The sequence below is a fragment of the Xyrauchen texanus genome, chromosome 26 (genome assembly GCF_025860055.1).
Source record: "Xyrauchen texanus isolate HMW12.3.18 chromosome 26, RBS_HiC_50CHRs, whole genome shotgun sequence".
Taxonomy (NCBI): Eukaryota; Metazoa; Chordata; class Actinopteri; order Cypriniformes; family Catostomidae; genus Xyrauchen; species Xyrauchen texanus.
In genome coordinates, this window is record NC_068301.1 from 15,180,908 (window position 1) to 15,206,329 (window position 25,422).

The 25,422-nt window shown below is 41.3% G+C and overlaps 1 protein-coding gene across 4 annotated transcripts in view; it reads left to right on the forward strand.

The window, feature by feature from the left end:
- The first annotated feature begins 16,793 nt into the window (after positions 1-16,793).
- Positions 16,794-25,422, forward strand: part of LOC127619929 (zinc finger transcription factor Trps1-like) — a 154,610-nt gene continuing 145,981 nt past the window's right edge. Inside the window, exons 1-2 of one of the 4 annotated variants that reach the window (XM_052092961.1) lie at positions 16,794-17,383; positions 22,256-22,568. In XM_052092961.1, the coding sequence (XP_051948921.1) occupies positions 22,556-22,568 (13 nt within the window). In that variant the 5' untranslated portion in view covers positions 16,794-17,383; positions 22,256-22,555. The other 3 variants (XM_052092962.1, XM_052092963.1, XM_052092964.1) reach the window with 3 other exon arrangements.

Here is a 25,422-nt window from a genome sequence, read left to right on the forward strand (position 1 = left end):
GGGTTAGAAGTAAAGAGTAAATCACATTAGTATCAAAAAGAATAAGAAAATATTTACAGGTGAGAGGAAACATCATTTATGCAGGAACGTTTGTGACAAATCTCTCAAAGTTTACTTTTTCACATAAGCTATTTTCACTCGGAGCACAGTTACAATTCAGTTTTAAGAACTACCTTACACATTTGTAAATTTGGCAGACAGTTTTTATTCAGATTGACCTACAGTGCATTTTACCAGTATATGCACCACCTGACTCAAACCATAGCATGTTCTTCCAGGTGAGCTTCAGGAACACTGTGGTATAATATATTTGTACAATTTTGCGAGAGATGAAATTGGATCTGTGTGTTGAGAAGTGGTAGAGGAGATGTTTTCAGACAAATATACATATCGGTTGGCATCAGCATGCTCCTGTGTGACTTATACTTGAACTTGATGCAACAATTTGGTATTATGAAGAAAGGCGAGATAAATTTGTCCTCTGTTTACATCATGGGTAATAAATATACAGAACAGGGTGGGTGGGGCAGCTTTGGTGTGTGTGTGTGTGTGTGTGTGTTATGTATGACCTTGTCTTGTTTTACCGTTGCCCCTTTGTTTTCCATTTTTGTCCCTTTTGTTATTCCATAGTGTTATGTATGACCTTGTCTTGTTTTACCGTTGCCCCTTTGTCTTCCATTTTTGTCCCTTTTGTTATTCCATAGTTTTCACTTTTGTCCTTTGTTTTGCTCCACAGTCTCCCTGTTAGCGTTCGTGTTCGTTGTTTATTGTTTTCACCTGCCCTCGTTAGTTATCTTGTTTGAGTCCTGTTTGTTCATTGGTTCCTGTCTTCCCATGTCCATGTATTTATATCCTGGTTTTTGGTTCAGTCCTTGTCTTTCGTTGAACGTTGTTAGCCCGGTGTGTTTTCCCTGCCCGTTTTCTCAGTGTTGTGTTTATTTTCCCCATTGAGGGTTTTCCTTTGTGTTTGTTTTGATTTTGTTAATAAAGTAAGCTTGCGTTTAGATCCAGTCTCCTCGTCTGCCTTCGCTGCCTTCTGTTCCTAACAGAACGAAAGACCACATATAGATCTAGTGGCTTACTGTAAGGAGCCTGTGCCCACGCCTTCCACGGTCAGCGAGCCTGTGCCTACGCCTGTCACGGTGAGTGAGCCAGCGTCCACGCCTGTCACGGTGAGCGAGCCAGCGCCCACGCCTGTCACGGTGAGCGAGCCTGCGCCCACGCCTATCACGGTGAGCGAGCCTGCGCCCACGCATGTCACGGTGAGCGAGCCTGCGCCCACGCATGTCACGGTGAGCAAGCCTGCGCCCACGCATGTCACGGTGAGCGAGCCTGTGCCCACGCATGTCACTGTGAGCCAGCGCCTGCGGCCTCTACCGTCCCAGAGCCAGCGCCTGCGGCCTCTACCGTCCCAGAGCCAGCGCCTGCGGCCTCTACCATCCCAGAGCCAGCGCCTGCAGCCTCTAATGTCCCAGAGCCAGCGCCTGTAGCCTCGACCAACCCAGAGCCTTCCTGGGCTCCGCCGCGGCCCCGCCGTCAGCGGCTCATCCTTCTACGGCGTCAGCCTCTCGAGGCCTCCGAGCCTTCCAGGACTCCTCTTCCAGAGTTTCCCGGGGCTCCTTCACTTGAGCCTCCCGAGCCTCCCAGAGCTCCGCCTCTCGAGCTTCCCAGAGCTCCACCTCCCGAGCCTCCTACGGCTCTGTCCCCAGAGACTCCAGAGCCTTCTTGGGCTCCGCCGTGGCCCCGCCGTCCACAGCTCATCCTCCTACGGCATCTGCTTCTCCAGTTCCCTGAGCTTTCCAGAGCTCCGCCTCCCGAGCTTTCCAGAGCTCCGCCTCCCGAGCTTTCCAGAGCTCCGCCTCCCGAGCTTTCCAGAGCTCCGCCTTCCGAGCTTCCTAGAGCTCCGCCTTCCGAGCCTCCCAAGCTTTCCAGAGCTCCGCCTTCCAAGCTTCCTAGAGCTCCGCCTTCTGAGCCTACCGAGCTTTCCAGAGCTCTGCCTTCCGAGCTTTCCAGAGCTCCGCCTTTCAAGCTTTCCAGAGCTTCACCTCTCGAGCCTCCCAGGGCTCCGCCTCTCAAGCCTCTCGAGCCTCCCAGGGCTCCGCCTCTCAAGCCTCTCGAGCCTTCCAGGGCTCCGCCTCTCAAGCCTCTCGAGCCTTCCAGGGCTCCGCCTCTCGAGCCTTCCAGGGCTCCACCTCTTGAGCTTCCTGAGCCTCCCAGGGCTCTGCCTCTCAAGCCTCTCGAGCCTTTCAGAACTCCGCCTCTCGAGCCTTCCAGGGCTCCGCCTCTCAAGTCTCTCGAGCCTCCCAGAACTCCGCCCCTCAAGTCACTCGAGTCTTCTAGGGCTCCGCCCCTCAAGCCTCTTGAGCCTTCCTGGGCTCCACCTCCCAAGCCTCTCGAGCCCTCCACAGCTCCGCCTCCCGAGCCTCCTACGGCTCTGCTCCCAGAGACTCCAGAGCCTCCTAGGGCTCCGCCTCTCGAGCCTCCTACGGCTCTGCTCCCAGAGACTCCAGAACCTCCTAGGGCTCCGCGCCTCGAGCCTCCTACGGCTCTGCTCCCAGAGCCTCCCGAGCCTCCTACGGCTCCGCCTCTAGAGCGTCCTACGGCTCTGCATCTGGAGCCTCCTACGGCTCCGCCACCAAAGCCTCCTGAGCCTCCCATGGCTCCACCTCCTGAGCCTCCAGAACTTCCCACGGCTCCGCCTCCCGAGTCTCCTACGGCTCCGCCTCCCGAGTCTCCTACGGCTCCGCCTCCCGAGCCTCCTACGGCTCCGCCTCCAGAACCTCCCGAGCCTCCTACGGCTCTGCCCCCAGAGCCTCCCGAGCCTCCTACGGCTCCGCCTCCCGAGCCTCCTACGGCTCTGCCCCCAAAGCCTCCTGAGCCTCCTACGGCTCAGGCCCCAGAGACTCCAGAGCCTTCCAGGTCTCTGCCCCTAAAGCCTCCTATGGCACCCCCTTCCTCGGCTCCACCTCCTGAGCCTTCCTCAGTTCCCGTCCTGTGGCCTCCTCCCAGGCCTCCTGACCCGGCCCCTGTCCTGTGGCCTCCTCCCGGGCCCCCTGACCCAGTCCCTGTCCTGTGGCCTCCTCCCAGGCCTCCTGACCCGGCCCCTATCCTGTGGCCTCCTCCCAGGCCCCCTGACCCAGTTCCCGTCCTGCGGCCTCCTGACCCGGCCCCTATCTTGTGGCCTCCTCCCAGGCCTCCTGACCCGGCCCCTGTCCTGTGGACTCCTCCCAGGGCCCCTGACCCTGTTCCTGACCTGTGGCCTCCTCCCAGGCCTCCTGACCCGACCCCTGTCCTGTGGCCTCCTCCCAGGCCTCCTGACCCGGCCCCTGTCCTGTGGCCTCCTCCCAGGCCCCCTGACCCAGTTCCCGTCCTGTGGCCTCCTCCCAGGCCTCCTGACCCGGCCCCTGTCCTGTGGCCTCCTCCCAGGCCTCCTGACCCGGCCCCTGTCCTGTGGCCTCCTCCCAGGCCTCCTGACCCGGCCCCTGTCCTGTGGCCTCCTCCCAGGGCCCCTGACCCTGTTCCTGACCTGTGGCCTCCTCCAGGCCTCCTGACCCGGCCCCTGTCCTGTGGCCTCTTCCCAGGCCCCCTGACCCTGTTCCTGTCCAGTGGCCTCCTCCCCGGTCCCCCGAACCCATCCTTGCCCTGTGGCCAGCTCCCAGACCTCCTGAACCCATCCTTGCCCGGTGGCCAGCTCCCAGACCACCTGAACCTGTCCTTGCCCTTTGTGCCCCCCAGGACTTCCTGCCTGCCCTCTGTGCCCCCTTGGACTTCCTGCCTGCCCTCTGTGCCCCCTTGGACTTCCTGCCTGCCCTCTGTGCCCCATTGGACTTCTTGCCTGCCCTCTGTGCCCCCTTGAACTTCCTGCCTGCTCTCGTGCCCCCCCTGGTCTGCCCGTCTGCTCCTGGTGTTTTTTTCTTTGTGTTTCTTTTATTTCGGATCGTCTGGGATCCGATCCTTTGAGGGGGGCTATGTTATGTATGACCGTGTCTTGTTTTACTGTTGCCCCTTTGTTTTCCATTTTTGTCCTTTTTTTATTTCATAGTGTGATGTATGACCTTGTCTTGTTTTACCATTGCCCCTTTGTCTTCCATTTTTGTCCCTTTTGTTATTCCATAGTTTTGTCCTTTGTTTTGCTCCACAGTCTCCCTGTTAGCGTTCGTGTTCGTTGTTTATTGTTTTCACCTGCCCTCCTTAGTTATCTTGTTTGAGTCCTGTTTGTTCATTGGTTCCTGTCTTCCCATGTCCATGTATTTATATCCTGGTTTTTGGTTCAGTCCTTGTCTTTCGTTGAACGTTGTTAGCCCGGTGTGTTTTCCCTGCCCGTTTTCTCAGTGTTGTGTTTATTTTCCCCATTGAGGGTTTTCCTTTGTGTTTGTTTTGATTTTGTTAATAAAGTAAGCTTGCGTTTAGATCCAGTCTCCTCGTCTGCCTTCGCTGCCTTCTGTTCCTAACAGTGTGACTCTCATAATTATTGCATATAATGTATAACTACATTCACTTCCTGACAATAAAACATTTGAATTCTGATCAATATTAAAGGCATCTCCAGAAATCTGATTTGAATTGGATTTCAAAATTTCCATGAATGTGATTTGTAAAGGATTTTAAAAATAAATTCATGTGTTTTTGCCGGGCCTCTATGATATTACAATATTATATTTAATCTACTTATAAAGCTTTGATTAACAATGACAATAGAATGTTATTCTCAGAATCAGGGTATGGGATTATTTTTATCATTTAGACTTGATTAAATGAGACCATATTTTCCTAATGTAGTTCCATAAAACTGTATTTTTGCTGTTTTGCTGGCTGAAAATGGGTAAGAATTTAAACATGATACAACATTTTTAAATTGGCTGTTTTATCCCAAATGGATCTTAGCTCTCCATTTCCATTTTGTTTAACATAAACGTCCCCACTTTTCTCACTGATAGAGAGCAATTGGAGAGGGAAATGTCCCATAATGCTTAGAATTATCAGAGGGCATATCAGTTGTCCCAGATCACCTCTGTAACTCAGTTACTGTTGGAAAGGGTCTTGCATCGCTGGCCTGGCGGCTACTTAAGACGCCCCTCCAATTCCCTTCTCGGCTCCATCCTGTACAGCAGACAGCTAAGAGCATATTTTCTCCATTAGCACAGACGTGTACCTCCGCCACCGATCAAGAGCTAAAGCAGAAAATATTCAGCATGGCCAGAGCGTGATCCTAATGACACGTTTTTTAGCACAAGAACCCAATTGGTCTAAACGGTCCCTAATGCGAACAGTTCTCTTAAAGGAATATCCCGTGTTCAATACAATACATTTGTGGCAAAATGTTGATTACCACAAAAAATATTTTGTCTCATCCCTCCTTTTCTTTAAAATAAGCAAAAATCGATGTTGCAGTGAGGCACTTACAATGGATGTGAATGGGGCCAAATTTTGGATGGTTTAAAGACATAAATATGAAGCTTATAATTGTATAAAAGCACTTACATTCATTCTTCTGTTAAAACTCATGTATTATTTAATCTGTACAATTTTAATTGTCATTTTTACAGTTGTTTTTGGGGTTGTTGACATTACAGCATAACATTTGCAGATTGGCCCCAATTTGCTTCCATTGTAAATGCCTCACTGGAACCCTGATTTGTGCTTTTTTCAGACAGGGAAGTAGAAGAAGAGAAATACAGATTGAGTGATAAAGGGTCATGATAAAATGTATACAGTTAGTTCTGGTGCCCCTACAATCAGAATAAAGGATCAGAACTAACTTTTTTGTAAATTTCTGTATAAATTTGATCACGCCCCTTTATCACTCAATCTGTATCTCTCTTCCTCTCCTTCCCTGTCTGTTGCATTCTTCCTCCCAATGCTTATTAGAAGGTGTGAGGCCGATACATATACAAGAAGCAACAAATGAAAGAAAGACATGCTAAAGGGTGACAACCACCCAATAACTGGAAGAATATGACTCAGACTCTCTCTCTCTGTCATGTCTGATACTTCAAAACAAATAAATATTTATACATGGAGATGTCATTACAGTCACTGTCCTCCTGGTGTCTTTCTGTTTATCCTAATTTATCAGCAGGAAATACAATATATTCATGGCGCAGAACAGGTATTTGATATACCTTGACTGATTTGTTATTGCAGGCAAATATTCAAATAGTTCAATGAATGCAGCAAAGCACTGATTTATTGTTATTGGTAATATGCCAGAAACTAATCGACCAATTCTGTCCTTGACTGAATCACGGTTTATATAGTGACTCACCCTGTCTCTATCACCCTCTTGGTTTTAATTTTTTTGGTATTCATTGTGCTGTGGATCATGTTAATCAGTCAGAATGAAAACAAATCAGCAACAGTTGAAGAGAGAAGATGATTCATTCACTTGAACAAATTCCCTGGCTAATTTATTTTTATTTCATCTATTGCTGTTTTATGAACACGTATGAAACTAACGGTTACTGTCGTAACCTCCGTTCCCAGAGGGAGGGAACGAGATGTTGTGTCGAATGAAGTGACACAAGGGGTCTTCCTTGGGAGCCTCTCGTACCTCTTAACTTGAGAAAAGGCCAATAAGAAATTGGTAGACAGAATTTGCATGTCCCGCCCCCAGACATACATGCACTAGAACGTGTTACGTGAATTACTGACACAGGTGCAAGTAGGCTGCTGCGTGCTAGAAGCAACTGTATCGGCCGCACGTAACCCTCCCCAACGCCCCCATAAAAGGTGTCATATACAGACCTTAGGGTCCCAGCACCCCTGAGGGGGGAACAGGTGCTACATGATCAGCATAGGAGCAAGCCCAGCAGCCGCAGCCTTTTCTCTCTCTATGACTCTCGCATAGAGTGTAAATTGGCTGGGGCTGTCTTAACGCTATGAAATGCATTGGGTAAGGCGGTCTTTCCCGATCCTATTCTTCCAGGGGGAAAAGACCCTGCGGAGGCCACATCCTGCCCAGACTAGGGGGAGGTGATATGTGGCCAAGACACCACGTGGGTTGTCAAGCCACACGTGGGAGTGGCGTGGTGGTAGGTCCTACCTGAAGGGAGGAGCTCTACAAACACAGCGACCGGGGGAAGTGGGACTGCCCAAGAGAGAAGAGGGTCCGCCTGATAGGGGGACCGCACCGTGGAAAATACATCACAGGGAGTTGCCTGAAGAGGGAATTAAGCCAGCTGAGGTGCCTGAGCACCTGGTCCCTGTGAGCGCATAGTAACTCTCGAGAATGAGATAGAATGAGCCAGTCGTTGAGCCAGGTAATTGAGTATACGCATGCCCACTTCCCTTCCCGGACAAGGGCTGCCTCTGCGACCTTGGTGAAGACACGAGGGGACAGGGACAGGCCGAAGGGGGGGACCTTGTACTGAAACGTCTGGCCGTCGAACGTGAACCTTAGGGAGAGTCGACAATGAGGCGGAATGGAGACGTAGAAGTACGCGTCCTTCAGGGTCTACCGCTGCGAACCAATCTGATGCCGAACGCAGGTTAAAATCTGTTTCTGTGTGAGCATTTTGGACGGGAGTTTGTGTAAAGTCCAGTTGAGAACTCTCAAGTCCAAGATTGCCCGCAAACCACCACTTTTCTTGGGTACTATGAAGTAAGGGCCCTTCTTCATCTCGGCTTGAGGGACAGGATCTATCGTGTCCTTGAGTAGCATAGTTGTAATCTTTACCAGTAAGGTGCTGGCGTTTTCGCCGCGCATCGAAGTGGAGCAAATACCGCTGAAACGAGGCGGGAGCCTGGCATATTGAATTGCGTAGCTGAGTCAGATGGTCCTGGTCAACCAGCACGACATGTTGGACAGTGAAAGCCATGCGTCCAAGCTCTGTGCGATGGGCACAAACGGGATGATCGTTTTCGATGTTCCGGGTGGGGCTTCATAGCGGGGGGAGCAGGTAATAATGGTTCGGGAGGCATCGGGAGGCTTGGGTGCTGAGAAAAGACTCAAAGCACTTACCTTGCTCCACGCATGAAGAGGTCCTGGAGCGGCGTCTTCGGAACTTGTCAGCGCCGGCCTGCCGGGAATGGGCAGTCGCTGGTCCGGAGGCGAGGCGACTGCGTCCGGGGAGCCGGGACAATAGGATTTTGGATCCGGGGGGCCATGAAAACGGCGCGCACAGGCTGGATAACCTGGTGGCCCTCCACCAGGGAACAAAGTGGTCCTGATACCAGCTCCGGAGCGAACATTTGAATGCCCAGGTCTTCCATCTCAGGAGCGCTTAGGAGCTTTACAGGTCCTAGAGGGGGTCTTGGAGACTGGGGCTGAGAGCTGGGCCCGGGTTGAGGCGGAGCTGCCTGTTGTTTAGGAGCACGGGCTGCACTGGAGCGGCGCCATGGCATGATGTGGGATATAGCCTCCGTTTGCTTCTTTACCTCCCAAAACTGCTAGGCGAAGTCAGCGACGGGTTCGCCAAAGAGGCCAAGCTGGGAGACGGGGGCATTGAGAAAGCGTGCCTTGTCAGCGTTGCGCATCTCGACCACGTTCAGACATAGGTGATGCTCCTGGACGACGAGGGTGGCCATTGCCTGCCCGAGTGCCTGCGCTGTGACCTTTCGTGGCTCTGAGAGCGAGGTCAGTGGCAGAGCGCTTTCAAAGTCAGTGATGACATCATCCTACGTGCCTTAGAGTGGAGTATCGGACGATCCCGCAAGGTGGTGGCGTTCTCGGGGCGTGGGTGGAACGCAGAAGTGGAGAAAAATCAACCGCATCCAGGAACTACACAGAGGCGGAAAGACATCTTTAAGAAGACGCGTCTTGAAAAGGACTTTCAACGCCTGTTGTGAATTGCTCTTTTGTGAGTGAAAATAAATTATTTTAGAGAAATAAAATTATTTTAGAAGGGAGAACACTCTTTTAGACAGAAGCACTGTTGAAGCGCCCAGGGGCATGGACTGCACAGTGTGCAGAGAGAGAGAACGCCGCTGGAAATACGCCGTAGATCCAACAGCAGTGCTCTGCCAGCAGAGGTGAGTGGAACAGTAGTGAGACTGAGCTTGCTGCTGCACCACCGCTCGGTGGTGGCACACGCCCGCTTCCCTTTATACCCGTATGTCCGGGGGCGGGACATGCAAATTCTGTCTGCCAATTTCTCATTGGCCTTTTCTCAAGTTCAGAGGTACGAGAGGCTCCCAAGGAAGACCCCTTGTGTCACTTCATTCGACACAACGTCGAGTGAGTGACAGAAGGGGAACACCTTTTTACATACAAATGATTAAAGGTAACGTGCAGTGTGCAGGATGATAAATGCATCTGGCCGGATATTCATATCAGCAATCCTTTATCATTAGCATGCTGGAATATGATGAGTAACCTGCAGCTTACCCAGTTCCTCCTTTCCACTGGTATGCGGGAGAAGGAAATCGCTCACTGTAAACACACGGATATACTGTATACACACTTTTTCCTCTTGTTTTCATTCTTGCTCTGTCTTGCAAACAGAGCTGCCACCAAAGCAGCAAGTCTACCTCCTACAAGCTACAAATTAGAAAGAGATTGCCGAACAGGGATGAGGGGGCGAAGGCATGTTCAGGAAGGCAACAAGGTATAAGCCGAGTAGGAAAAATATTGACCAGTGATGCTAAAGTCAGAGAAGCTTGTTTGAAAATGTTCAACAGGAGGCATTTTTTTTAACAACCCTGCTGAAAAAAGAAGCCTAAATCAGCTAGTCTGCTGTTTTTAGAGGGGTTTTAGGGATCTTCCAGCTTGTCCGACCAGCAAAAGATCAGCATTGTTATGTTGCGAGACCAGCTTGTCCACATAAAACTAGCAAAAACCACAAAATTATTGTGTAATGCCTGGGAAATGCACTAGAAACGTTATCACCCATGAAAAAAATATCACCCATGCTTGATAAATTCATGTATAAAAGCATTTGATGTTCAATATTTGATCAGAATCTCACATAGCGCACACTGGAGCTTATCTGTAATTCACTCTCTTGTCATTTTCAATCTGCTCTTCTTTTTCAGTTGTGTGTGTATATATATATATATATATATATATATATTTTTTTTTTATATAAATGCTTAATACATTTCCTATTATCAAGATTGCAGGAAATTGAATGACAAGCTCTCTACCTTCATGCAAGTGCATATTTCCTAGAAGACAGTAAGAGATACAGATAGGAAGGCTGTCAGAGATTCGATAATAGACAAGGAGCTCTGTAAGCATATATTGCCAGGCAGCCACATAGATTGCTCAATAACATTAGATGAGCCCTAGAGCCGGTAGCTAATCAAACAAAAAATGTGTTTAGAACCTTCATGGGCACAGATTGGTGATAACCTAAGAGCTGTTCTATAGTACCCAATCAGTTACTGAACTGAACCTCTCTGAATATTTATCTTTAATACTTTCTTTTGAAGTCTTGTTCATCTTCTTCCAAGATGAAATGAACATTCACTTCGCAGCCACATTTCATCACTTAAAGTGCTGCAAAATCCATTAGTTTCCTCTATTATTCTCTGTGCTACACACAGTGTCTATGAGTGCGAGTGTAGGTACCATCTTTTGGAGGTTAATGTGGGTAAGTAGTTGAAAGAGATAGAATGGAAGAAATGGGGACAGAGAGCACTTCAGATGTACAATGAGTTAGCTGAAGTCACCTTGGTTTAAATAAGGGCATCTTTGAGTGAGGAACTACTGGATTGAAGCCACATAGACATGCAATGGATAGCACTTAAAGACCTTAGAGCAGATTTAGTAAAGAGTAAAGCCTCTTAAAGGAATATTCTGGGTTCAATACAAGTTAAGCTCAATTACTTACAGTGTAAGTGAAGGGGGCCAAGCCGTAAATGTTAAAATACACACAGTTTCAAAAGTATAGCCACAAGATGCAACAATATATGTATTAACATGATTTCAGTGTGATAAATTCACTTACTAACCTTTTCTGTGTAACGTTATAGCCAATTTTACAACTTGCCATGACGATGTAATGTCAACAAACCCTAAAACCCTAAAATGACAAAAAATTAGGATTAACAACTTTACAGCTCAAATAATACATGAGTTTTAACAGAAGAATTAATGTAAGTGCTTTTATCAAATTAAAAGCTTCACATTTCTCCCTTTAAACCCTCTAAAAAATGGCCCCATGGATCACTTCAAATCTCAATTTTTGCTTTTTTAAAGAAAAGGATGGACAAAGTCAAAATTATTTTTTTGGTAATCAACATTATGCCACAAATGCTTTAGATTGAGCTTAATTTATATTGAACCCGGAATATTCTTTTGAGGGGGAACTGGGTGAGGTATATTATATGTTGATTTGCTTACTGACCTCCTAAATGGGTAGATCAGTACAGAAACAAATTTTTTCTAACATCAAAGCCAGTACCGAAATACAGGTTGCCCAAGTTGATTTGAAGGAGCAAGGTTTTGAAATTTGGCAGGTTATGTTTTGCATTTCACTTAGAGTGGTCAACCAATAAGTAAAGGCGCTACCCAGCAATACAAATACAATTTAATTCATTGTAAATGCTATAATGATCCTAATAACAATGTTTTATGAAGTGTTGTGATTATGAAGTGCAAAGCATCTATTTGTCAAGCAGACAAGCATGGCAAGATGTCACTTGACTGCTCTTGTCAATGAAACACTAATTATGGCTTAATGCTAAAATAGCGAGTAACCAAACAAAAACATTTGGTCTCTTGCAGAAAATATTGTGATACAGCATGGCAATGTCGTTTTTTTTTTTTATATAAATGGAAATATAACCAGGACTCGACTGGTAATCTGGCATACCAGAAATTTTCTCACGAAACGGACCGAATGGGCCGCAATGCAGAACGGACCACAATACGGCTGCGTGATATGCAGAAAAGGACAGCAAACATTGGAACCCTTATAAATCACCCCACTAAAGCCCAAATAAAATTACCTCCCTTAAGAAAGGCTCTTTTACACTAAGCTCACTATATCAACACACTTTAACCTAATAATACTGTATACAGATTAATATTGGAACTGTTGGGTACAGGCGCAAGAATAAAAAGCAAACGTGCAAATAACCGGGAGGCAGAGAACAAAGCTGCAGAGTTGATCCTGCTACTTCTCTTGCAAATGAAATGCAAGAGGAGCACTAAATAGTTTACAGGGAAAAAAACAAACACAATGTCCTCTTTATGAACACCATTTATCAATCAAATACTTAATGTGCTGTGCACCAATCACAAGGAAGTGGCACACATATGCTCAGAAGTATTGAGCTTAATATTAGCAACAGCATTCTCTAATAAGAGGCTCACACCAAAAACACTCAATAAGAAATTTGCAGACACTGACAGACATAATACTTATTAAAAAACACATTAAAGCCAACTTATTTGTCACATATAGTTACGATGCATGCAACTTTTTAGTTGAATCTTAAAAGAATCTTAAAGGAAATTGTGACCATTTACAAGACCTGTACCTGATTATAGCCTACTGATTAAATTCTAAACTAAAATATTGATGTAGCCTATCATTCATTTTACCCAAGAAATGTCCTACTTTATTAGTTATTCTAAAGAGCACCATGGCAACATTGCTTAAAGTTTGTGGGTAAAACCAGAATGTTTGTAAGTGTATTGAGTTTTTAATCAAATTTGGTGAATCTTTGGATGTTTTTTTAAAAAATGCATGTCTGTAATTATTAAAACAGCAAATTATGCTTTATATGTGTACTCGGGACATTTAAGGTATAATACAGTTGCCCCCCTACAAGCACACCTGGCCCCACCCTGGCTCCTTCATTCAAAATGGTCTAGAACCCCCCCAGCTTTAGAGGGCTCAACATATATTTAAGGAGTTCAAGCCATTCAAGCCAGCAAATATCAGCTAATATTCATTCAGAATATTGTCATTTTCTATAATAAACATGTATAAAGTTATAAAAATAACTGAAATTGCATTATATTTTAAATAAACCATTTATTTTTGTCCTCCATTACAAAAATGATAATACATAAATCAAGCATTTCATAACTTCTGTAGTTTAAAGTTATTCAAACACCACAATTAATAAACTATTTATTTAGTAGAGTGAATAAACTCCAGATGATCTTTCTCTTTCTGCCATTTCAGTTTCGTTCACTGATAAGTTTAGTGACAACTTTCGCAAATCACACCTTAACCAGTAGGTGGAAACAAATAAACATATTTTATGTGTTTTCACAGAGTCATTAAGCCATTGATAAAGCACAGAGTCATTCAAAACAAGTCTAACAATACTTTATTAAAATTTGCACCACAAATCTACTAAGGGAATTAAGCAGAATATTTAAGAATCATAAGTGTTTTCCCCACAAATTAGAGTAAATCATATATTAATCTTTTTTTAACCGGTTGTATGTCTATACAGCCATTTTAGCATCAAAATAATTATAAATGATTCAGTTACATCATTGTAATGTCATTGGTCAATTTTACTCATAATTCATCCAGCCCATTTCTTTCCATGTTAAACAAGATTACCCAATGACATTCCTAATCCTCTCCTTCAGTCAGTCAACAGATCCTGATCCACACTTGTTCACGAAAGAGATGACTGAATGAATAGTGCAGTGAAGGGGTTCAGTGAAAGGGCATATTCGTTCAAACCAATGATATGCCCATTTACAGCCTGTACTCGAATAATATTGCCTGGTGCTAAAGTCAATCTTTACAGGCAAGATAAGTCACCAAACTCTCTCTCGATCTTGTCTTTTCCCCTTCTTCTCACAGTTGTTTTTCTCTGTCTAGTTTTACGTTGGTACAGGCTCTTTGGAGGTTTAGCTTTTCCCCTGTATGACTTGTCTATATCTCCACATGGCTTACCCTAGCCACACTTCTCTGCTAAACTCATTTTAATCAGAACAAATGATCTCCAGTATTTGGAGGAGAAAAAAAAGCCTTCTAGTAACTCAACTTAAGTTTTTTTTTCATGTGATGCTTTAGAGGTGTATTACTCTTGTCTTCAATTTTGTTTTTTTGAGGGAGGGAAGAAAATGTATCTGAAAAACGTTTTACTCAAGTATAAAATTGTTTTTATTCTGGCCCTCCATGAATCACTTACTTTGCTCCTTGGAGTGCAACAGTAATGTGAAAGAATCACCTTGAGCTGCTCTTCCTGTTCAAATTTCCCTTTTATTCAGAAGTTACACTCTGCAAATTCCATTTATGCTGCATGGTTGAACTGAATGTTAAAATTGAAAACTGTCAATTTATGAATCACATTTGTGCCACATATGCAATTCTATCGCCACAGAGGTGCACTTAGGGATTGTGAAGTGCAAGACCATTTAAAAACAACAACAACAACAACAACAACTCATATTTCTTTCATATTTACATGTTTATTTTTTATTTTGTTAGTGTAAATTGTGCTTTGGATAAATAGCCAGAGCTGAATAGGCAGAATAGAGCATAAAATCAAGCGTAGTAAGAATAAAGAAAAGTCTTTAAATTTTTTAAGACAATAATTTAATCACCAAACCAAAAGATGAAGCAGCACTAAAAATAAATATTAACTAGTATGTGTATATATATATATATATATATATATATATATATATATATATATATATATATAATTAGAAATAAAAAAAAAATAAAAAACATTATTTTTACCTGCAATATTACATCATGTACAGGCTTTCTTAAAAGTTACCAAAAATGTTAAAGAAGAAAGTAAAGAATGACCACTAAGTGACCCAACAATGGCTTTCTGCCTTCACACTATTTTTTTTATTACCAATATCTGGACATTAATTTATTAGTTAATATTTATATTAGTTAATGCTTTACACAAATAACTTTTTCTTTCTTTCTTTCTTTCTTTCTTTCTTTCTTTCTTTCTTTCTTTCTTTCTTTCTTTCTTTCAACCAGATATTGTTTCACAATTATACCACAATACCATATTTCATTTATTATAAAAATTCTAAAATAATTAAGGAAGACTATTAAAATGCACATAAAATAGCTGCAAAGGTGGATATGCAAGCATGTCGCATCTGCATATAATATAGTGCCCTGAAAAAAGTTCAGTTGTGCCTACTGTTGAACAGTATAATGCTATCACACTAAAAAGCTATGAATATGAACGAAAACTGATAAACTGCAGCTGTATATTTTAATTGTAATGCTTACACTGCAAGAGGCAGTCAAAGTCTCAGTGGAGGGTTGTCTGCTAATCATGAAGTGTTCTAAATATGACACTTGATGAGTCTGGCTGTTAGCATAGACAGAAGGTAGTCTACACTGAAACAGTATCAAGCACAGATAGGGGACAGTATTGGAGCCAGCTTCCACAGTGTGTAATATGTCTAGCAGCACTAAAAATATTTGAATGACGTACACCTTGTGGCATGATATCTCTAAATGAAATAAACAACTTTGACTTTCCTTCTCCAGTTTCATCTCCAAGAAACTTCCATCAGTACCCCACAGTGGTAAGAGTCTACAGAGAATGCATGTAAATCCCCCAAAATATGCATTTTTGCATTGAGTATGGATGTGGTTTAGTGGTATGCCGCTCTGGTACTGCCCAAATGAGCTCATGGAAACCTGCAATATAATTTACAATACCCATATTGGTTGAACCCATATGTTGTGCATGCTTTTTTATATTCATATTTTGAATCAGCGTTTGGAACGTCCCTAAATGAGTTTGTCTTCACATGTCATGGGCCCGGCATTACTACCGTAACATGGGAGACGAGAGAAATTGTAAACCTATTCCTGGAAATAAGTTCCTTTGTTCTCTCCGTGTAATGTTATTTTCATCAAGTTAATCGCTTGGAAACATATTGCAAATGTTGACAATCAAAGACAGTTAATTTTTGTTGACAGACTGGCTTTGATTTATTTATTTATTTTATAATTTAGTCAGAATTGAGAAGTGATTAATTTTTTAGATGGTAAACAAAATGACATGTAACATTTCAGAGAAAAGAAAAGAAGAAATGTGCATGAACTGGGAAAAAATAAACACACATAATGTTGTTTTCCTCCCTATTTTAAAAAAAAAAAAAAAAAGAAGAATATTTGATGGACCCCAACACACCACACTGCATGGCACAGACATTACTATATTGTAAAAACGAATATTGTATAAACTTATAATCATTCTCTAGGGCTGAGAAAGCCTCCACAATAACTGTATAACACAAATAATTACGTATATGATTGATTATAATTATCTTTTTTAAATTAATTGTATTATTTAATTTTAACAAAAAAAACAAAAACAAACTTATGATATAGAATGTGTCAGTTCACATTAATGCTAAGATTGTTTTGTCATTTCTTAAGTTTGTGTATGTGTGTGTGTGTGTCAAGTCAAGTGGGTTTTTATTGTCCTTCCTCTATATAGCTTATAAACATTGGAATGAAATGTCATTACTCCAGGACCATGGTGCAACACAGTACAGTACGGAAGACTTCATGAAGTGCAATATACAACAGAGTGCAGGACAATAAATACACAGAACAGAACAATAGATACATAGGACAATAAATACACAGGGCAATAAATACATAAAAATTTGATGTAGACTGTAAACTATTGTTTTGTGTGTTTTTGACAAGTGTCTGGTTCATCTCTACCTTGTTATTGAGGACAGGACTTATAATTATGGACCACTGGACTTATGGTTTATGGTTTGTCTTGGATGAGAACAGAGGGACATTTAAAACACAACGTTAGATTTTACATGTCAGGGTTAGATTTGTTCAGAAAAAGCACCACATATAAACACAAGTTATGTTTAAAAATTAATAATTTGTATTTATTTATTTTTAATCACAGTCATACATGAAGGGCATATTCATAATTGAAAAAAATATATATTTGGTTTCAGTTCTTCTACATTCTGAGCACTGAAAGAATTTTGACATGGTTGTGGAGAGCTTTTTTATTCAACTGACAAAAGAGCAGTATTCTCACCTACATTTTCGATGTCATATCATCGCAGTGTGTTGCCACAGGAGTCTGTAGTGGAGTTGCACGGTGGTGGTGCTGTTTTTGTAGTCACTGTCCCTTTAAGAGAGCGCGCTCTAGGGTGGCGCTTTCCTCCGCAAGGGCTTCTTGATATTAATAGTGTTGGTGTCTTGAAACTGACGTAATGCTTGGAGTCTGAGGTCCTGACAAGCGATAACATTTCTGATAAAGAACTGCAAAGATCACTGCAAAAACCAACCTCCTTTTTTTCATCCCAGACCCAGGCGTTTTTACCATTAAACACAGTCACCCAAGATTTCACGTGTACAGGAGCAATTCGCAATTACATCCCCATAAAAAGAAATCATTCCCCGAGATCAACAAACAAACAACACAAAGACGGTTCATGGCTCACGCCAAAGCTCCACCATCTTTCAGACTGCAAAGACTATTGCAATTTAATTAACAGGTAAGGAGAAAGCGAATCAATGAGCATTGCGATCACGGCAAGAAGAACGATGAGATGTGATTTTTTAGCTGTAGTTCCTGAATGCTGATGGCTTTTAGGCGGCGATTGTTATGTAATGTTGAGAAGGGCGAAGGGATTTGATGAATCAGTTGAGCGCTACTTTGCAATGAAAATAAGAGCAGGGCTCCTCGGATTTGGGTTTTTTAGGCGAAATAGACAATGAAATTGTCGTTTTGTTAGCTTCTTGTAGTGGGCTCGTGTTCAGAGACAAGACACGAGTTTTTTTTTGGATTACTTTTTCCTTCCCATTTTCTTTTATAGCCATTTCGTTGTGTTGCAAATGCATTTTGCGCAAGATAACACACATAATGTAGAAAGTCCGCCTTTTTCCTTTAACATTTAAGCTGTACAATATAAATGAATTATGTTTTTTATCGACGTGACGTGTTTTAAGGCATTGTTTATGTTAAAACTAACAGACAAAAGCAGCGATACGGCTCGTAGCTTTAGTTATACAAAGTTTCATTAGTGTGTTAGGCTACTGAACGGCATTTTCCACACAAACTTCGAAAACTTTCCGTAACTGATGTTCGATAAGAAAACGCGTAGGCATGGCAACGCGCTGAACGTTACACTTCATTTTCCAGATTCAAAGAGGTGCAGATTGTTTACATGACAGGCTACAGACCTTAAGTGGCTTTTATCAGTATTTTGCGGTTGTGTTCGAAGGCAGGTAGCAAAAAAGATGTATTTCTGTTTCATTGCTTGAACTTTTCTTCGAGGCGATGGAGACGCAAAGCAAGTTTCGGAGGAAAAGTTTATGAAAAGCGGTAATGAGCTCCTTCTGACTATACGAATATGTTCAATTTGAATGAGTGTTTGGGTGTGTTTAGTCAATAGAGAACTAAAAGGGAAAACTTTATATTTGTTTTACCAACTGTGTGGATAACGTTTGCTCTTAGGTGTTTTGTGGGGGCTGTAGTTCACAAAGTTTCTTGTGGCGTGATGGAGCATGTCACTTTCCAAAAACTTTTCAAAAGAAGTCCTAGGAATCAAAATAACTATATTTTGATCCTCTAAAATGTGGGCATTTATGTAGAAATGTAGCATTTTTTTCAAATTCCTCATCTTGACAACTTGTATGCACACTTTTATGTCTCTCTTGTTTTCTTTTTGTGTATGTTATTGTTTAATATAAAGTAACTTTTTTGTGAAGAAATGGTTAATCACAGACAAGAGCTGTACGTAGGCTATTTTTATGTTTTTTTCTTCTTGTTATATATAGCAAGCTATTTAGGCTATGTATATATTCATATCCTTTAATGTTTTCAATATGAGTAACATCTTAGTGATGTGTTCGGATTTGAGTTGTTCCACAGTTCTGTTACTGTGCTAAGGTTGCCAGTTAATTTGGTTTTACAGTCACTTTCACATTAGAAGAATGTCATCTGTAGCTTTAAGTTGGTGGAAACTATCAGATAAAATCACCCACACTTCACTTGAATGTGCGGTAAGGCGTAACCTGTATCTGATTTTTATGATACAAAATCCCATGTTGGTTCCAGTAGATGAGTTGCACGGTTTCCTGTAAACTGTGAAACCTGCCACACTCCGGCAGTCTGGAAATGATATGTTCACTCTCTCTCTAAAAGGCATCATTCTTGTCAGTAAAAGTTTCTTAATGACAAAGCCCGTTCAAGCAAATGCCGCTTGTCATTTGAAACTAGAAAAGAAACTTGCAACTGTAAACAAAGTTTCGGATACAGTCAACAGAGAACATTCGCACTGCCATCGTCAGTCATAATCACATTAGCTTAACAACACTTTTTACAAAAGCATGACTTTTCTCCACTTTTGATATTTATATTGAAATAGTTGTACATGCATAACTTAACATAGACATCAAAACATGAGCAAAATAAAATTTCTCCATCTGCCTGGAATACTATTTCATCCTTTGTGCATCGTAAACATTCAAATATTTGAACACTATCCATTCAGCAGTTTACTAGATTCAGTTCTGGGTCAAAACAGAAGAATAAGATCCACATGAGTTGTCTGATAAGGCGTGTTTGAAGTGATTGAAAAGCTTGAGGTGTATTTGAAATGTAAATGACTCCACATCTGTGAGCTCTTTGGAGAGATGCAATAGATCAGCGCTGCATAGTCAGGAACTTTACGGCTGACAAATGAATTTGGGCCTTGGTGGAGGGAGAAAGCAGCAGTGGGGGTCTTCCATTTGTTCTTCGTGGCCTCTGAGTTTACACAACTTTTTGGGCTAACTTCTCTCCGCACTGAGATTTGCCACTTGTGTCCCTGCGGCAGATTCATGTGGCGTTGGTGTTGTTGAATATGAACCCTGTAGAGAAACTAAATTGAGAGGGATTTTTTAAATGACTGAGGTAAAGAATGGATCATACTAGCATACTTAATCCAGGTGCTTGCTTACAAAGAACAAAATTAGTTGATGACTACAAAAAAAAAATATATAATTTGAAACTTTCCTTGGTTGATGGAAAAGTATAAATCAGAATGCATAATTATTTAGCCATTTAGGACTTTTGCTGGGTACGTTTGAACTTTTTTGTTGCTCCATATTAAACACAAGCAAAACTTTTGTGCTTTTGAAAAGCTTAAGTTTTTTTAAGTAGCATAGGAAAGTTGCAAGTCACATAGTGTCCATTTGCAGACTTCTCAAAAGTATTTGTATTCACATTTAAATCTGTAATAAAAAAAAAAAAGAATTATAATAATATTTCTAAAATAATCACCACTTTCAGAACCGGCATAATTTATCTGCAAGCAACAGACAATTCTGCAAACCACAATCACTGCTTTTGTTTTGAAATGATGCATCAATGACTTTCCTTTTTAAAAGAAATTCCGTTTTTTTTTTTTTTTTTTTTTTGGTGGCGAGACTTATTCCCCATGGTTACAAATATGGAGACAACAAATATAATTTTTTTTTAAAGACAGTCTGACATCATGCCAAGGTTTCGCAAACAGCTTCTTATAATTGGTGGCCTTAAAAGCTTTTAGAATATATTCAAATTTTTTTATCCACTGAATTTTCAGGAATAAAAGAGACAGTTCATAGAGGTTGTTCCCTCTCTCGTCACACTTTTAATCCTGTTCTGAATAATTATTTGGCTCAGGATGTGTTGTATAGACTTGTTATCAGAATGTGTTATAACAGATATATTAAAGCCTTGTCAAAAAATGGCATCGTCATGTTTTTTCAGGCTAGGTGTTTATGCAGAATCACTGCATTTGATGAAGAATAACATAGTAATTTTGGGCGTTATATTAATCGAACATAGAGCTCCAGTTTTTGCCATCTCAATTAAACCCTATAAAGTTTTCTTTTGTTATGAAATATTTCTGTCCTTTTTTTCTCACACTCTGCCTGCCTGTGTGGGAATGAGACACAAAGACCTTTAAATTGTTATGTCACCGCAACCTCCTTAAGCCTGTAGAATATTAAAGCTTTAGCTTCAACATGTATTTATTAATATTACATTTTCAATGGGTAATGTTTTGATTTGACTAATAATAGAACTCAAACCTTGACCTGCAAAACCTCTGTGAAGTCTATTTAACAACTCTCACAGATAAGAGAAGGTTTAGTTACCACTTTGACTCTGCCAGAGCAGTTTGACATTGCTTGTTAGGCTAATTATGTGGCGTGTAATATTTTAGTGGTTAGCATGCATCTGGTAAAGTTTGGTGCTGACAGAAATGCTCCATATTCCCAGTAGAGAGAGGTTGTAGGTTGCACTACAAGTAAAGAAAATAAATTATATTTCACCTAAATATTCATTCTTACTCATTTAAATAACAAATAAAATATGTATATATATATACATTAATTAATTATATTAATTAATATAAAAATTAATTAAAAAAAAATAATTTTGGGGGGGTGTTTTGCTTACAAAGTTAAGTAACGTTAACATTTTGTCGACATTTTAGCAGAGTGTGTTTTTTCATTGCTAGCCGGTTCCATTAGATTAGCCTTTAATGTGAGGTAATTTTAAATAAAAGCTTTTCTTGATAGCCTAATAGCTCCATTCTGTATGCTGCTATCTGAAAACGTATAAAAGTTTTCATATCAAAACCTCCAGCGGTGCCCACTTCCTCTCCTCCCCATTCTGACGTACCCAGTTTTAGTGTGCCCAGTGTCCGATCCTCACGCCGGCCCCTCTGGAACGCTGATGAGTCAGTGTAGCCTTCTTGTCTTTCACCCTTTTTTCTATCGTGGTGTGTGTTCTCTTACCTCGCAATCAGGTTTTCATTTTAGTTTTTGTCTGTTTTTTCTTTTCCACCTCATGGTGGCTGAATGTTCTCCATATGTGTGGTCTGGAGGCTGGTGCAGTTAAGGATTGCTAACCTGAGACAGGTTGGACAGAATGAGTGGAAGAAAAGGTTTGTTGGGGGTGGGGAGGGGTGTCTTTTGAGAATGTTTGTTTTCCTGTTTCCAATTTGGTCAGCCAGAGGGCCTGTACTGTCAGAGCTTCCATTCATGAAACCTGCCGTCAGACATCCTGAGTACATGACACAGGATTTCTCGCGGCTCTCTGTATGTGTTTTGTGGTGTCCATGTTGCTGTTATGCCATTTGAGTGTCTTCCAAGATTGCAAGTTTTATGAGCCTTTGGTAACAACACATGACTCTCTCTCTTTTTCTTTTTTCAAGCGAAAAATTTTAAAGTATGTTTTTCATCTTTTTTTTATTATTTTTTATTTTATTCCACGATAGTGCAGATGTTACTGTGTTTACATGCTGTTTGCCTGATTGTCTTAAAGTGTTAAAAATAATAAAAAAAAACCCCAGAGAACTTGCTAATAAGTGTGCTCCTTTGTTTTGTTGCAGTGATCGAGAATAGCTGTGTGGTCACCACTTGCATTCTGGATCATCTATACCTGTGAGGTCTTCTGAGAGAAGGGAATTACGGGACAGCGCATTTCATAAGCAACGCACGTACAGGCAACATAGCGCGAATAAACTTTGTGAGCACTGCAGGAAACATGGAATGATTCCCAGGCCAGAATGGATGTGGAATAAAGGATACCTCAGAGGAAAAGGGCTCCTCAGGGAAGGGTCTTTTGATTACTCTGCCAACTCTGTTATCTGCCTCCTTGTTGGAATTGAGCGTGATAATGCTATAACCCAATGTTTAACAGAGGTATGTATATGTGTGATTGTGTGCTGAGAAAATGCAGGGATATTTTACACTGTGTTGCACTGTGTTTTTTGTGTAGATGCCTGCTGAATAGGTTCAATTTTATGACAAAAGACGCAATAATTCTTTTAGTTTGTGATATGCTAACTTAGCAATGTCTTCCTGTTTTTTATGGTGTTGTGGTAGGGTGATCTTGCTTTTAAAACTTTATTTATGGTAACTTTTAACCCAGTCTTCCTGTGGTTCCGAGCAGTGATCTAGACGGCTAGATAGTTCAAGCTGTTAAAACTCTTTGATCTTCAGTAAGGCCATCATCCCCTGCTTTGCCGTTTATTACGTGGAACAGTAGAATTTACTGACTTTCTTTTCCTTAACCTTTTTTGACTAACTGTGGTTTTCTCTGGGTAATAAGAGAGGCCACACAAGCAGTCTTATTTTTTTGTATTTGGGGTTTTCAGCAATATGTACATTTTTAAACCAGGTGATTGTGTGTTCTGGTATTATTCTGGCCACAGCGTCTCTAGAATCCTGGGCTTGACAGTCTCGCTTTCCAGAGATTTGTCTTAAACGTCCTAAATGTCAGTAAAAATATGCGTAGTTGGATCTAGATAGAACTGACAATAAATAATCATCCTGTTTTTGTTATTGTACATTATTTAAGGCCTACGCACTTTACTAATATTAATATTCTTAATATTACCGATAATTGTTGCGGTGGCCCTAAAAAGCTTAGATAGGAAAATCTTTCCTTCAGCAATGTGACAGTGTTCGAGAAATGTCATATTTTTCTTTAGGTTTTGTGTTGATAGTACTTGTTGGTTTACATAATAATAACAAGATGTTAGTTCTTAGAAAGGGTCTAACAAAATAGTCATATTTTGTATCTAATGCAGTGACATTCAGACATTTTAAGTGTGACTTAAGTGTTCAAATACTTTATGGTGCCTCTTTAGATGGAATTTGCAAGAAATCATCATCCTCTATTTTTGTTCATCAAACTTTATTCTTATCAGTGATAGTTGGTGAGGTGTCCCTCAAAAGCATAGGAAGGAAACTCTTCCTTTTTATAAATGCAACGGACATATTGGAGGTTTAAAAATATTTAAGGTTTCACTTTTCTTTTTTTATGGTAGTTGGTTTCTGTTTAAAATGTGTTATTATGCTGCTGGGTTATTTAATTACATCACAAATAGTTCTAACTGTGTTAATGTCAAACACCTTTTTACATTTCTTCTCGGTCGAGATTTTAATTTTAAGTAGTTTGCTGACTTGCTCTGTGCGGCTCTATTATGCGAATACAGCCACCTTCTTTGCGGTCTGGGTTGTGAGCAGTAGTTGTTCTTAAATGAGGTAATCTAAGAGTGTGTCATAGCTGACTGTTTTCTCCTGTGCAGAAATGTATAATTAATGACCTGTAACGAGCAGTGATTAGGGGATCCTGTCTTTGTGAACACTGCCACAGTGGAGGTTTCTCTCGTGTGCCCTGCCATTTCAGCACATTTGTGTAATGTTAAACACATGCTATCTTTTGCAGTCTGGATTTCAGGGGAAAACCTGCTTGTATGAATGGTAAAATGTGCATGGGCTTGGTGGTTTCTGGTAGGTTTTGGAGGCTCAGAGGGGAGGGTAAGACTGAATTGCAAGATTAACCCCATGGATCCTTCAACCAGAACTCTGACACAGGCTTCTAGGTCAAGGGTCACCTGAGATCCCTGAGTGCTAATAGGGGGGTCTAGGGGGCCCAGTGGCTTACGGAGTTGTATTAATTAAATTTGTAAAAAAAATAATAAAATAATATATATATATATATATATATATATATATATATATATATATATATATATATATATATATATATATATATATATATATATATATGTGTGTGTCAGATTATTAACAGTTATTATTTTTTTGTTGTCTTGGCCTAATAAATAAGTTAATATCATAAATCATGAAGTTAATTACATTTAATAAGTAAATTAATTCTGGTTTTTAAGGATTTTAGATTTGGTTTAGATTTTTCCTCCAATTCTAACTTTTTATTGATTGGAATCATGAAGAATGTGGCTGAGCTAATTGAAATTAGCCTAATATGTATGCGACAGATTAGAATTTTGTTTAGTCCTCTCTTTTCAAATGTGACTTAGCTTAAAACGCTTTGTTTCCATGACACTTTTCCAGTCTTAAAAGACTCTGTATTTAGAGATACCCACCCCATTTAGCTCAATAATTTATCTTCAAATGTATGTGCTTTGAAACGTGCACACAGCCCAGACTAAACACATATACAAATTCATGGCTGTGTTATTCAGGTCTGCAGATAATTCTTCAATATGATTTAGTTATATAACAACATTAAGCAGTTTGGAGTGTGTAAAGAGTATATTCTAAATGACAACTTTGCCATCTCAATCCACTTTTAATTGCATACAATATGGGCTTTAGTTATATTCTCATAGGTTCAGCTCTTATGTGCTGGAACATCTCGTTGACTTGCATGCCCGTTTTTGGGTATAGTTAAACATGGATTTATGCTGTGACTTAAGGCTTATACTTATTACTTGTACCTTGCTTTGTATAATTTTGTTGAGTTATAGTGGGGAAATGTGAGTGGTCTGCATAGTTCTCCAGTAGGTGCCTGCATGATGCATGGTGTGCCAGTGTGCCGAGCGAGGCAAACGGCCAAATGTTTTCATAATGCTCATTTAAAAGTCTGATCATTCGGCTCCACCATTTCTTGGGTTTGCAGAGCATATAGAAATGTTTTACCAGTTGACACAGCAATACCTTAATCAGCCATTTAGTGCTCAGACCTCCACACTTTTCTTGACAGTCCTGCTTGTGTTAATTTTGAGGA